This window comes from Carex rostrata, chromosome 19, assembly GCF_964058835.1.
Source record: "Carex rostrata chromosome 19, lpCarRost1.2, whole genome shotgun sequence".
NCBI classification, from domain to species: domain Eukaryota; kingdom Viridiplantae; phylum Streptophyta; class Magnoliopsida; order Poales; family Cyperaceae; genus Carex; species Carex rostrata.
Window position 1 is genome coordinate 2,503,551 of NC_135936.1, and position 15,897 is coordinate 2,519,447.

A 15,897-nucleotide genomic window follows, 5' to 3' on the forward strand; every position below is an offset into this window, starting at 1 on the left:
ATTTCAGTAGACAGAGTTAATCACATTTGTTGTTGGTTGGCGAAACGAAAGTGATGGTGTTGGGTTCGTCAAACCCGATGGCCAAACGTGCACTGTCGATGGTATATTGATTAACGCCATCTATTTTGACCCAATAGCATAAGTGTGTACATTTTTATCAGGGCAATATGCAACGGTTCGAAACCCGATGGCGGAATGCAATTACAACCAATATAAAAGTGTTTTTTTTTTGTAGTAGTGATTTAAGCTTAGTAGCACCCTAGTTATTTTACTCAACTTTACTCTTATATTATAAACCGCGGGCTTTTTTCTTTTTTTATTGTGAATGAATTTATTAGTTCAAATAAAATATTTGTCTGCAAAATTAGGTTAAATACAGGATTCTTTTAATACAAATTGTTTGTTTTAATAATTAAGTTTTTCTTTCGATAAATATTGGTGAAATTTGAAAAAAAAAAAAAAGTCTAGGACGGCTTCCTTTGCTTTTCGTTTCAAGCCGACCTATTTGAACTACTTTTATTTTAGTTGAATATTATTTTGACGAAACAACGAGAGAGGATTTTGGAATTCAAAGATATCTCACTAAAAACCAGAGAAAGGCGGACTTCTATTTCAACTGAAACTAGAAGATTTTTTATTAAGTAAGACTGTCAATACCCAACAACTTTTTGTCATTTTGAGTTGACCGCCCGCCTGATGAGAACTGGCGCTCTTTCCACGCTATATATAGTGACAGGCGAGAGCGAGCGAACCTACAATTCGATATTTTTTTTTTGTCTTTTACCCTACGTGCCCTAGATAGTATGAATTTTCCTTATCACTACAGCCACGGATTTAGCTTAAAAGCGAAAAAGGAGCGACATATGAGGATCACGGAATCATTTTACCATCACTAGAAAAACTAGAATCAGAATTGACCTATCTGAATTGGCTATATGAAACAACTGATCCTAATAACTATCTAGATCGGTTTTCTTAAAAAAACCGATCTTAAAAACTATTTAGATCGGTTTTTATAAACAACCGATCCTAATAAATGAACTATTAGGATCGGTTGTTTGTTAGAACCGATCCAGATACTATCAGAATCGGTTTTTACAAGCAACCGATCCTAATACTATCAGGATCGGTTATTTCGAAATAACCGATCTTGATACTATCAGGATCAATTGTTTGAAACAACTGATCCTGATAGTATAACAAATAATATTTGGAAAATACAAAAAATGAAATTAATTACAGAGGCAATTATAAGAGCATTAATCAGGGCTTTTCAGTTTTTCTATTTATAATAATTAATTATATTAATCGGTTATAAAATACAAAAGTAATGCTAAAGCTCACAGTTAATGTTTTCCCATTAATTAACTTTTTATATTTAATGGTATTTTTTTTCTTTTACCGATGAACCTACAAATTTATTTGTATTATGTTTCTAACTTTATTTTATTTACAAATATGTCTAATTACTAAATAATTCTAATAACTTCATTCTTTTTTTTTTTCCGAAAATAACTTGTAACTCTAATTATTGAGTTAAGATTAGAAAATTCAGATTTCTAAATTTTAATAAGAACTCTGAGATTTTTTTTTTAAATTAGTTTGGTGAACAATTATTTAAGGAATTAATATTATCTAAATTATAGAATTTGTATAGAAATCAAACTCGATCACTAAAATTATTTTTTAATAAAATAACAGAAACCTTTTGTTATTATTACATGAGATAACATTTATGAAGTATAAAATAACTTTTTATTAGTATTATTATTTCAAATAAATATATTTGGAAATTGATGAAGTTTAAAATCTTGTAACTTCTACAGAAAATATTTATTATGTAATTTTGACTAATCTACATTTTGATATCTATTCCAGCAATAACACTAGCTAGTAATTAAAATTCAATAAAACATTACGATAAAAAATAGATAACAATAACTGAGCTCGGTGAGGAGTTTTAATTGATCATATATAATGAATATACTCCCATCTGAATAAGGTTTCGATTTATTTATTTTCTATAGTTTGGTTGGATCAGTATAATATATTTTAAATTTCCTACAGTATTTTTATTGTAAATAATATATATATATATATAGGTTGTGGCTAATTTGCTGCCGGCAGCATTTCTGCCGGCGGTGCTACCGCCTTTTTTTATTTTGTGATGTCAAAACAACAAATCCAAACTGTTAGATGTTTAATCTATATTATAATCTACCTGGAGACCAAATTTTATATTTTTTGGAATTTTTTTACTATTTATTAAGCTGGTTTGGAAATCGCTGATTTCAATGCTGCAGAAATTTACTGAAAACAACGGTTTTCAAACTAACTTAATAAATAGTAAAAAAATTCTAAAAAATGTAAAATTTGGTCTCCAAGTAGATTATAATATAGATTAAACATCTAACGGTTTGGATTTGTAGTTTGGACATCACAAAAAAAGGCGGCAGCACCTCCGGCTAAAATGCTGCCGGCAACAAATTAGCCGTTATATATATAACAACTGATTCTGATGTAATATTGGATCTAAAATTTTTTTTTTATTTGGCCAGCTTCCATATATATTTGCTGGCCAGCATAAAATATATATTTTTATTTACCATTGATTTATTGGAGCTCAAAACCAATTAAGAACAAAAAAAATAAAATTCATGAAACACAAAAAGAAGTACAATAGTTGAAGAAATTTGGTGCAATAGCAAAATAAAATTCAGCCACATGTATGGCACTCCTTTTATCGTGCATTTGCCGAACACCTATATTGTAAAATTTCCTGTGGGTTAAATAACTTTGGTCTTGAGAAATTGAGAATATTCTCATATTAAAAAATTTCATTCACACAAAATTTTCTTGCTGCCGAACATGCTCTAAGTCAGAATATATGACTTGGAAGGAGTCCATTGAATAAAATGCAAAGCAAAAATTGTACTAAACTGAGAAAAAAGTGTAGATCCAAAACAAATATAGCCTTTAAGAAAATGAAAATAATCAACAAATATACATAAAGCATGGATAATTCTTGCAAGATCAATTTACATCTCAAAAATCAAAAGCGAAAAAATTCCATCTACATCTGTTCATAATCATTGTATGTGCTCATCCGATCCTAATTTTTATATATACAAAAGATTATCCTAACTACATATTAGCCGATTGTGCTGAATGTGCTCGCAATGAAGTCTACTAAACCACCAATTACAAATTATCCAGGCGTTATGAGCAGAAATGTGGTCCCTCTAAGAACAAAAAGTGTGGTTACTTGTGTTAATGATCTAAAAAACCACATTATAAGATTGAGAATCATCTCTTAATTATTTTCCACTGTGTTTCCCCTCTAATATAATTTGGGTTTTTTATTGGGAACATTTTATTTTGGAAATTGAAAAACTACATTTAGGAATTCGATAATGTTATAAATATAGAGAGTTCATGCATGTAAAAATGGAAAGGTTTTTGTTTGACAGTTTTTTAATTTTACAATTGAGTATGATTTCCAGGGTACTTGCTAAATTTTCAACTGTCCAAAAATATAATATTTCGTATTTGAAGGTTGCAAGTCGGCATTCTTCATATACCTACTTTGGTTTCAACTGTCCAAAAATATAATATTTCGTATTTGAAGACCGCATACCGTTATTTACAACACTAGTTCAAATAGTTGAACAATTTCTAATAAGATCCAAACAAAATTTTAAACTAAAGTTCAAAATTAAAATACCAATTAATTTAACGCATATCTTAGTCTTGTACGCATGACTTGGTCATAGAGGCTAATTTTATGTACCGGTGACTTCTGATCGAGAGCACACCAAATTTTTATCAACTTAACACGCCATCGTGATAATCATCAATCCGTACTGCATTACCTCACTTCGGACATTTTTTTCTTCAAATAAAAGTAATTAATTATAAAATAAAAGTTTGAATTTTATAACAAAATATGAAAATAGAACAAATGTTGTTTTTGAAGAAAATTGGAGGTCAAGTCACCGACTATTTTTAATACCCTTATTTTTACAACAAATGATTTATTTCATCTGGGCTTCGAACTCGTGACTTCTCATATAGAGACCATGTATCTTTGCCACTAGATCAAATGCTAGTTCTTAAAATAGAACAATGTTGGGTCTAGTTAATTAGTGATTATGACAATGTTTTATGTGTTAAAGAATTGTAGAATCAAAATCGTGCTATAAATTTTTGTTTCAATATTTGAAGTTGTGGGGGTTGACAAAAATAAAAATATATTTTCTGTACTTATTTATGTATTTATTTTACATTGATTGTGCAAACAAGGTTTGAGAAAGAGGAACTTTTGTATTATGTTGGTCCCCGCACTCAGGTCATGATAGGATTGTGGATAGGTCATAGGGATTTGTTGTTACTGTTCACACTTCGTAGCAAGAAATCAAAACCAAGAGTCCTTACTTTCAATTTGCATTTATTGTGTCCCTTTTGAATAATTGGCAAATAACATTTCCCCACAATTGGAATTTGGAACCCTTGGGCTGTAGAATTTTTTGTACTGTCATGCTTCATTTATTAGTACTATTGTCCTGGTAATGAAAAGTAAAAGTCCCTGGACAGCAAAAAATCTTCGTCCAAAGCTAACATTATTTATGACGAAATCATACTAGAAGGATGTTTTTATATAGTCAAATAGTGCAATTTCATTTTCTTTCTTCTGATAAATTTATTAGGTGGTGGTGGTGCAAATTCAACAAAGATGACTTTTCTTAAAAATCTAGTTTTAATTAATATTATTCAATGATTTAAATAACGATTATAGCGGTATAACGGGACGGTTAAAAAAATAAGCGATTGTACTAAGTAGCTAGCTATAGCACCGATAGCTAGTTATATATCACTCATAGCGCCATAGTTTTTAGGGTCCGAAAAAGTTATAGCACAGCTATAGCTAGCTATTTAGAACACTGATATTATTAGTTAAATTTGAAAGTAATAGAAGATATTATGTTCTCACTTTCGATATTGATTTTGGAGTGAAATCTGGAAGATTTTATGTATGTTTAACCTCTCTCTAAGAAGGGATCCAGCAATTACATATTTTTTGGTAACACCGAATTATACTCTCTATTTACAAAGTTTTCAAAGTTCAAATAGTCGATCCAAATTCAACATAATTGATATATTAAAATGTGTCTGCAAATCAAATTTACATTTTTTATTTTTTTTACTATTTATTAAGTATTTAACAAAATCGCTATATTCAGACCATTGAATTTTTGTAACCATCTTAATAAATAGTAAAAAATTTCAAAAAATAGTAAAATTTGATCTGCAAGCACATTTTAATATATCCATCTTGTTGAACAGTTTAAATCAATTATTGAATTTTAAAAATATAGGGTGTAATCTGGTGTCATAAAAAAAAAAGTGTAATTAGATCCCTCCTCTTTATCTATTGCATATTTCGAAACATATATAAATATATTTTGTTCAAAATTGCTTAAATTTTGGTTTTTGCAGAATAAAGTTAAATAAAAGTTAAAATATCTGAAAAATTAGTTAATGAAAACGAAAGATACACTCCCCCCAAAAAAAATTCTTTTTCGTTGAGTGTATCTTTCGTTGTTGCAGAAACAACTATAGCTTTCAAATTTCAACTTTCAACTTTCAACTTTCGTCGTATCAACATCTGCTGAAATATCTGCCTTGACAATGATAGCCAGTGATAAAAAAAACAAAAGACAATGATAGCCCAAAGTCCTCCTCCGGGCAGTATATATATATTTTAGTGTCCCCGATCGAGGTAGCACCTCTATCACAGTTCACAGCAAATGGAGATTACTAAACTGAGTTCCCTCATCATACTACCTCTTACAATATTTATCACTATCACATCCTTTGTTCTATCACAGCACAATGGATTACCAAGCCTAGATATTTTATCGGAAATATCCACCGATCCCAATGACACGTCATTATTTGCAACTGATTTTGGCAATCTGTCAAAATCCACCCCTGGTGCAGTCTTCTACCCATCTTCTCCAAATGACATAGCCACACTAATACGCCTCTCCTATCGGTCCGCAAAGCCCTTCCCCATCTCCCAAAGGGGCGCAGGACATTCAACATATGGCCAGACGTTCGTTCCAGACGGCGTTCTAGTGTACATGCCATCACTCGGCCGTAACCAAAGCGACTGCCGCATAACTGTGAGCAACGGCCCCATCCCCTATGTTGATGCCGGCGGCGAGCAGACATGGATTAATGTGCTAAATGCGACACTTAAACATGGTCTAACGCCACGTGTGTTTACAGATTATTTGTTAGCAACAGTCGGAGGCACACTCTCAAATGCGGGGATTAGTGGCGCAGCATTTAAGCATGGTCCCCAGATATCCAATGTATATGAATTGGATGTGATTACAGGTACATATATTGTGTATATTGTATATTCCTATGAAACAAAAGACACATAAATCAACCAAAAATTCCATAATAAAGAACTTGCGTTGCACATTGAAAATCTGCGCAGAAGCAATAAAAGTGATATGCCGGTTTTAGTTTAAAAACTGAACAACATGATGAATTTTTTTTTTTTGGAATTATGTAGTTTCTGAAAACATACTAGGAACATATGTTATTAATTGGAATATGGATGCAGGAACTGGGGAAACAATAACCTGCTCAAGAGATATGGAACCTGATCTATTCTATGGTGCTTTGGGAGGTCTGGGTCAATTCGGGGTAATAACTCGAGCTCGAATCGCACTCGAACCAGCTCAAAAGACGGTACGACGGGTCCGGCTATTCTACACAGACGTGGAACTACTGATGAAGGATCAGGAGAAGTTGATATCCATAGAGAACGATTTATCAGGCTTCGATTTTGTGGGAGGACAAGTTTTTCTCAGCAAGGCACAAGTTATACGCTCAGGTTTCTCGGATAGCGACATAGAAAAGATAACTCGGTTATTTAATGAAACTGGTGGGCCAGTATACCTAATCGATGCTGCTGTATACTTCAATGATACGACGGCCGCGTCAGTAGATCAAGTAACATCTCAAAATAATCCCTTTTTTTTTAAAGTGAATTTCATGTATACCCCTAAAAAATCTCGAGATATTAAGTATTCTTTCTCTGAAATTCTTAGCAACATGTTTACCTCTCAATTTCAAGAACTAACAAATTTATCAATTTCTTACCTTTTCTATTATAATTCATTTCAAATTTATAAAATATTCATTTTACTCTTTATAATTTTTTTTTTTATAAAGTATTCATTTCAATCTTCTAATTAACCAGACGTGAGGGGGATGGTTCAGTATCTTACTTGTGTGATGCGCACACACACGTATATATAAATGTCACTGTGTGTACGTCAGAAGTAGGTAAATGAACCATTTGTCTTCAGAAACTAATTAAGTACAAGATATTTTTCTTACTCAACATTATACATATTTTTTTAGTAAAGAATAAAATTGGAATAAGTTTTATAAATTTAAAATGATATTGAGTAGAAAATGAAATAAATTTTTGAGCTTTTAAAATTTAGAAAGGTAAATATGATATTATAAATTTTAGAGGGGCAAACACATAATTTCAAAGTTTTTGAGGAGTATACATAGAATTCCTCCTTTCTTACGTTATCATGGTTCAAGAAATAATTTTCTTGCATCACACACACACATCCAAAATAATACGCGTCAACAAGAAAGAAAGTTCTAATGATTGAACGAATCGTGCTTTGTATTGCACATAAATATAAGAGGAGAGTTCAAATGCCTTCATTTTTTGTGCCTTCACTATGCCTCTATTTTTTAAAACTTTAATAACTCAAGACTTAAAACTTAAAAGTCAAAATAAAACCGTTATATGCAATCTATATATGTTATTTTCTCTATGTGCTCATTAAAAATTATCACATTTCAATTTTGTTTTTATGTGAATCAACAAGTCCAAAAATCAACGTCTAGAAATCATTCAAATTAGTGCATTTTTTACAAGCTCTTGATAACAATCAAAATAAAATTGAAATGTCATAATTTTTTACATGTGCATAGATAAAATGATGTAGATCATATCCAACGGTTTTATTTTGATTTTTAAGTTTTAAATTTTGAATTATTAAAGTTTTAAAAAATGGAGGCATTTGAACCCTCCTCTAAATATAATATGGTATTAGATTCTGATCGATGTTATATGAATTGAATACACAATTTTAATGGTCCGTCAATTTTGTTCTTATAGTACGGCTAATGCGCTTATTTTAATAATATATTTTTAATTTTTAAAATTATCGAATTGGTTTTAAACAAAAAAATCAAACTGTTAAAATCAATCTTTTTAATGAGAGCTTCGTTTTCATATAATTTTTTTTAATTTTCAAATTTATTTACTATCAAGTGAAGTGGTTAAAATACGAAAGATTATGTATGCATCTTATTGCACTATATCCTTTTGTGGCCCCAATCAAGTCAACAAATTTGAAAATTAAATTTTTTCAAATGAAAACGAAGTTCTCGTTAAGAAAATTGGTCTGAATTGTTTTAATTTATAGCCGTTTCGATAGGTTTTAGAGGCCGAAAATATATTGTTAGATGTTAGAGGAAGCACGTTAGTGGATGTGTTAATCGGATGATAATTTTCCATGACTGTAAAAATTAAGTATGTGTTAATCGGATGATATTTTTGACAGAATATAAAGGTTTTGCTGAAAGAGTTACACTACATATCTGGGTATGCATTCAGCATCGACATGCCACTTCTTGATTTTCTTAATCGATTATACTATCTAGAGGTTCAGTTGACACCCCTTGGGCAGTGGCTGGTCCCTCATGCATGGCTTGATTTGTTTGTGCCCAAATCGAAAGTACTTGAATTCGATTCAATAATATTTAAGGGTATTTTGAAAGGAAATAACGCGGCTGGCACTCTTTTACTCTTTCCGATGATCAGAGCAAAGTAAGTTCTCCATCTCTGTTTTAAAATAATATTTTTAGGACATTTTCTAGTATATGTCTAAACTCTAAATCATAGAATTGTCGAAAGTTTGCACAAATATTTGTGTGCAATGTTGATTTTGGGCGTATGAGTTTTGTGTTATGAAGTTATTGTACTATGCGTAAATTTAAATTTACGCATAATTCATTCTTTACGACGAATTAATTTTTTTTTTAATATAAGATTGCAAGAGGTCCACTAACATACGCATATTTTATAAATTGAACAAATATTTACAATTTCAATTTATGCATGATTCATTCTTCACGATGCATTAAATTTTGTATAGATTCACACTTATTTTGACCATCAAACACATTTGAGAATCACCAATACGAACACGGAATTTATTGCACCCAAAATAAATAATCACGTATAAATTGTAATGCATCGAAAAATATGAATCATGCATAATTTGTGCATGATCCATTCTCTTTGATGCATAAAAATTTGTGCACACAAATTTTACATGACATACTGATATTCGTATCAGTGCTCGAGGGAGCGTTGAGGATATAGATAGATAACCTCAACTGATTTTTCAACTGAAACATTAATTGCAGGTGGGATGATAAGATGTCAGCGGTGACTCCTGATGAGGAAATTTTCTATGTTGCAAGCCTTCTTTGGACAGCAATAGCAAACAACACACAAGCTTTAACCGATGCCAATGATCAAGTAGTAAGCATTTGTGAAGAATATAACTTAGGATGCAAAGTGTATCTTCCGCATTTTACAAATCAACAAGATTGGAAACGGCAATTTGGCAATAAATGGGACAAGTTTGTTTCAAGGAAAAAGAAGTATGATCCAAAAGTACTCTTGTCTCCCGGTCAACAAATATTTACTCCTTTAGAGCCCGTTCGTTTGTTACAGGAATGTACGGGATGGGATTTAACGGAGATGAGAACTCACTTTTGAAAAAGTGGGAACTTATGGATGCAGGTATGCAGGGGATAATTTATGGGAATGTTTTCAAATAAGTGTTCAGTCGTACCATGTAATTAATTGTGGAAATCTTGATATATTTTTAAAACATGTATTTTTTTAAATTTCTAACCTATTTAAAATAATAAAAATTAACTAAATAATTAAATAAATAATATATTGTAAATTTTATCATATATTTCAACTTAAATAATTTATAAAAAAATGAGATGTAAAAAAAATATACTGTAGAGTAAAGAAAAAGACTTAGCAAGCATGTAAGTAGTACAAAAAGTTTGTAATTTGTACTTGGGCATGTGCTGAAATATGTGTTCAATTGTACTGTTAGATTAGTTGTGCAAAATTCTATTTTTCTTATAAAATGCTGAATATCAGTACGATTATTCTTATTAATAATTATTAATATAATTAAATAAAATGATTAAACAATAACATTATAATATTTATTAATTATTTCATAACAATATTTTTGCTCATAAATTTGTTATCCAATCACTGAAAAAATTAAAATTAAATTAGCAAATTGGTTATCCAATTCTGATGTATATATATAGTTTATTTGAATGTTTAACATGTTATTAGTTCATGCTTTGTATTAATTTGCAAGTTATTTTTTATATTATTAACTAACGTATTGTAATAATTGATACAAACCAAAAATAAAAGGAAGCGTCTAATTGTCCACAGCCTTTTGTCCACCATTTGTCCACAGCTTTGACTTACGCGAATACTGTAAAATTACTTCTACATGTTATATAATTATACAATATATCACATAAAATATATCAGTTAATCACAAAACATCCAGCAACTATTTGAAGTGGTCCTATGATAGTTAGAAAAAGATTGCAACGAGAAAAAAAATGTACTTTCAAACTGTACTTTCAGAAATTGCAGTTATAGGAAGTTATTGGTAGTTAGAGTTAGTTATTAGCGGTTATTGGCAGTTAGAGTTAGTTATTAGCGTATGCACTGAGTTGAATCTTGTATACTGTAAAATTGAATCTTGTATACCGTAAAATTGAATCTTGTATAAAGTAAAATTTTCAATTGAATCTTGTATAATGTAAAATTGAATCTTATATACTATAAAATTTTCAAATAATACTGTAAATTTTCAATTGAATCTTGTATACTGTAAAATTTCTAAATGTAAACCATAAAATAATACCATGTATACTGTAAGATAAAATGTAAAAAATGCTACATTTCAGCTTAAATTACAACCTGCAAAGAATCATGTATATTGTAAAATTTCAAAATATAAATCATAAAATAATATCATGTATACTGTAAAATTTCTAAATCTATACATACATTCATCATCTGTTCAACAAAAATCTGTTCACCACACAAAAAATATGTTCACCACAAACAAAATATGTTCACTGGGTTGAATCTTGTATACAGTAAAATTGAATCTTGTATACTGTAAAACTACAAAATGAATACTGTAAAATAACCCAATTATGCTCCAGACCGTTCTTCTCTGAGCAAGTTAATGTCGTTGTCAAGGGCACCTTCGTCCCTCTCTTCCTCTTGCTCCATTATCGACCGAGTTAGCATCGATTCTTCATATTCGATCTTGCAATGGTGTTTTAGAGGCAGAAGTAAAGGTCGATGTGATGATTTGATGATCGGAAGAGAGATTTCGAAAATAGCAGAAAGTATGTTTCTGTCGAGATCAGGTCTGGATGCAAAAGAAACAAGGCAAAAGCTAGTGTGTAAACGGGGCGAGATCAAATCTGAATCCATAAGAATGGTGAGAGAAGAGAACGGGGAGAGAGATTAGAAGAGAAAAGAGTCAGCGGAGAGATCGAAAATTTGTAAAAAGGAATTGCTGGTGAAGAAGGAAGGTTTATTTAAGGAAATCGTTAGAAGAAGGTGGGGACTGACAGTTAGAACGGGAGTTGGATAAGATTGTGAACAGATGGTGGACAAAATATAGTGGACATAAACCTTTTCTAAAAAACAAATTGAGTCTGATCAAATTTTTTTTTTCCCCGTCGTTTTGTATGTTTGACAAACAATAAAAGACATTGTACTATTATAGTAATTGACTTTACTGAATAAACTGTATTAAAATTCGATTTATTTGATTCAATTTTTCGTTCAATTGATTGGTATAAATTTTATATTTATACAAATCGAATAATTTTTTTCTTAAATAAATTTTAATTCAATTTTATCTTAATTTAACCAATCAATAAACACCTCTAGGAGTAAAACTGTTTCGACCAAAAAGTTCCATGTTTGTGCTGTAAAAGAAATCATCAGTGTACCAATAGCGTCAAATTTGTTATATAATTTTCAATAATACAATAAACTTACTATAAACATTATATATGGGCCTCTTTATCAGAACTAATGGGCCTACTATAAGCCTTTAGTATGGACCTATTATCTGAAAGTACCATTAACTTGTAAATGCACGCAGGGGTGTAAACGAATATGAATAATCCGCTCCATATTCGCTCCGTATTAAGAGATTATCGGAATTTGGATTAAACGGATATGGATAATTATGGATACAGATATGAATATTTTTTGCATAGGGTGAAATAATGGCAAATATCGATACAGTTAGTTTCATCAAGGTGTAAACAGAGTGGATATCCGGATGTATCCGGATCCGAAATTGCTCCCAACCAGCTCCGACTTTACTGCTCCGGATAGAAGTTGCTATATAATTATTTATTTCAGTCTTGGTTGTGGGATAAATAATAATACGATTCAGTTTCCAATTTAATCTCTTTTTCGCTAATGAAGGCGCAACAATAGCGCTATTTTTTCTTTTTTCTTTTTTACCTCTATTTCTTCACTCTCCATTCTTTTTCATTTAAGATTTTAGTATGTGACTGTAGTATGCTTTTAGCCTCTATTAAATTTGTTTTAGCCCTTGTTTCAAGACAACAACAAGACACTCTTTTATTTTTTATATTATTTTTTATTTATCATATTTTTATTTGTATCTTAAAATGTATAACTCAATTATTCTGATAATTATTCGTTTTGTATCCATATTTTCAATCAGTAGTCGTAGATTATTCGCTCCATATTCGTTTAAGGTGGATTTAGTTTTAAATTTTGATATCTGCTTACTATTTGTAGCCATATCCGTTCATTGAAAGACGGATACGGATATAGTATTAACATTATATGTTCCGAATCCGCTCAGTTTTCACCCCTATGCACGCTCCCAATTCATTTTATAAGATGCATGCCTGAAATCAATATTTTAGTTTAAAATACACCCTTTTTTTTTTAAATATGCTAGTAAATAAGGTCTGATACTAATTTAGGACAATTTTTTTTGTTTGATATATCATAAAATTGTGATTGAACTGCATAAAGAGGAGGGTTTAAGCGCATCATGTCTTTCATATCTAATAAACTTTATCTTCATTTTCAAAGTCCAAACAATCGATCTAAACCGATCACCATGATATCCATATAAAAATATGCTTGGAGACCAAATTTCATATTTTATCTTTCTTTGAAAATGTATTACTATTTTTTTAGGTATAAAATCATTGTTTTTGTACCTATATTAAAAATAATAAACATTTAAAAAAAAAAATTTGGCTTCTAAGCACATTTTATTATGGGTATCATGTTGATAAGCCGAAATTGTATCTATTGAAACCTAGGGTTTGTTATGTAAATTAAGCCAAGTTTTGATTAAATTAGGTTTGATTAGGTTAGAAATGTCCAAAAGTTCAAGTTACTTCCCTAGTTATGTTTATTTTGCAGGTAATCAAGTACTTGGAGCTTAACGGGTGACCTGTAGCAAGTCAACACGAAATTTGGAGCATCTTTCACATTTATTGCGGACTGAAATGAAGTTATTGCGGGCCGCAACATTATCAAACAGAGCCAGCTTCCAGACAGTATTTCCCGAACTTTTATTGCGGCCCGCAAGGACTTTTATTGCGGCCCGCAAATAGGTCGGTTCAGAGCCCGAATTTTCTATTTTTAGTTAGTTATTTCTAGGTTTTACAAGGGGTTATAAAAGGGGATTTGTAGAACAGATTAAGGACGGTTTTTTAGGCAGAATTTCTAGTTTTGAACAAGGAAAAGCAAGGAAAAGCAAGGAAGAGAGAAGAAGGAAGGAGAGAACATCATTGATCAACCGGTTCTATTAATTTCTTTCCTTTGGGAACTCTTTTAGGGTCTGATCGGAACGGAGTCCACTCCCAACAAACGAGAAAGAGAATTCTCTTTCTCGTGAATTTTCTGATCGGAGTGTCAAATGAGACGGGAATAGAGACGATTCGACGGGATTTGAACAGCCCCAAATCACGCTGAGAAATCGCGGGAGAAAGAATGGTATTTGGTGAGAATTCGTTTTTCTGAGATGAAATGTCATTTGTACCCTTATCTTTTCCGAAAAAGAAATTGACAAGAAAGCGATTAGCAAGATAGAAGACAGATCAGGAAGGTGCACGAGGAAAGTGGTGGGCTTCATTACTTGTCCATCTGAGAATCTCTGCACCAATATGCATGTACAACAACGAACAAGAAGGTGCCATTTTATTTCCCATTTAGAGCTCCTTTCTTGCACATCCAGGATGCGATTAGAGGGGTAATTTTAACATCATAAGAAAAACTCAGAGCAAGAGATTAGAGAAGTTGGTTTAAAACAAAATTTGTATTATTTTTTAGGATTTACAAGGATTACACTATAGAAATTTCTGTTTTATTTGGCTTATTTCAACAGCCAAATTATTCAAATAAAAGTAAGATCGTACCAAATTAGAATAATTTTTTGGTTTGGTAATATTATTAGTCAATAGCAAAATAATTAAGTTGATTGTTTTATTGAATTACTAATCACAATTTACAACTCATGATTTATCCTATAATAGTAAATAACTGGTTCTCTTTTCTGGTATGCATCAGAAACTGCTCAGTAGAGAAGAAAGAAAAATACAGGGTAAATTTCGCAAATCTACATGATATCTATGCTATGTGCACATGAAAAATGAATCTCCCAATGCTTTGGTTTTGTTACATATCTCCAACAGTTATCTTGATTATCTAGTACATGCTATCATTTATGTATCTCAAAATAAATGCGAATGAGAATGAAAATGACAAAGAAATTATAATGGCATACACAGTAAATAAATTGAATATTATAACCTTTTTAACATATCTTTAAATCAATTCTTCTTTTAGAATTAACTATTCTGATCATTAAAATTCAATTCCAAATCATTTCTTTTCAACTCTATTCTATCGAAATGAATTGAACTCTTGTTACACTTTCATTCCGATCAGACCCTTATTCTTTTGATTTCATTTGTGCTTTAGCCATGACTGGCTAAGGGCTTTTCTAGGGTTGATTAGGACTGTACTTGAAACTTTTGTTATGATTTAGTTGGTTTTAGTTTATATGTTCTTGTTCTTTGTTATGATCTATTCTTTATTTGAATTGCTTATGAAGACTTAATCGAAATCACATGAAACCCTAGGATTTGGTATTTGCAATTGAGAAATTGAATATTAGGTCCAGACCATAAGGAATAGGGTATTTGATAGGCTAAGTACCGAGAGGTGACGCTTGTCTTATACGGGCTTTACCTAATAGTTTAGAAAATTGTGCCAACTACCGAGAGGTGAAAGATAGTTTTCTAGATCAATTGGGACAGTAAGAACTTAATGACTTTAGATTAGAGTAGCCAAGTACCGAGATGTGACGTTTATTCTAATTGAAAGATGGTATTAATATAGAGATATCACTTTGTACCTACAACATCCAACTGTGCCTTCATAAATATAAGAACAAAATCTATAAACCAATTAGTCATGACATTAGTGGAGAGGAACCCTAAGAAACCATAATTTCTCATTCTTGTTGAAAAATCGAATTTCGCCTTAAGACTTTAGTTTAATTCAATTTGATCACTATCAAACAAACCACTTGAACAAACACAAACCCTTTTTATTTCACTTTTACTAAATTAAAT

At 30.9% G+C, this 15,897-nt stretch overlaps 1 protein-coding gene across 1 annotated transcript; it reads left to right on the forward strand.

Moving 5' to 3' along the window:
* Positions 1–5,740: 5,740 nt before the first annotated feature.
* LOC144571555 (cytokinin dehydrogenase 7-like) lies at positions 5,741–9,913 on the forward strand. Its single transcript, XM_078320886.1, has 4 exons — positions 5,741–6,402; positions 6,638–7,029; positions 8,673–8,938; positions 9,541–9,913. Exons 1-4 carry the CDS (start codon positions 5,808–5,810, stop codon positions 9,896–9,898), a joined length of 1,611 nt encoding a protein of 536 aa, XP_078177012.1. The 5' UTR covers positions 5,741–5,807; the 3' UTR covers positions 9,899–9,913.
* The last annotated feature ends 5,984 nt before the right edge of the window (positions 9,914–15,897 follow it).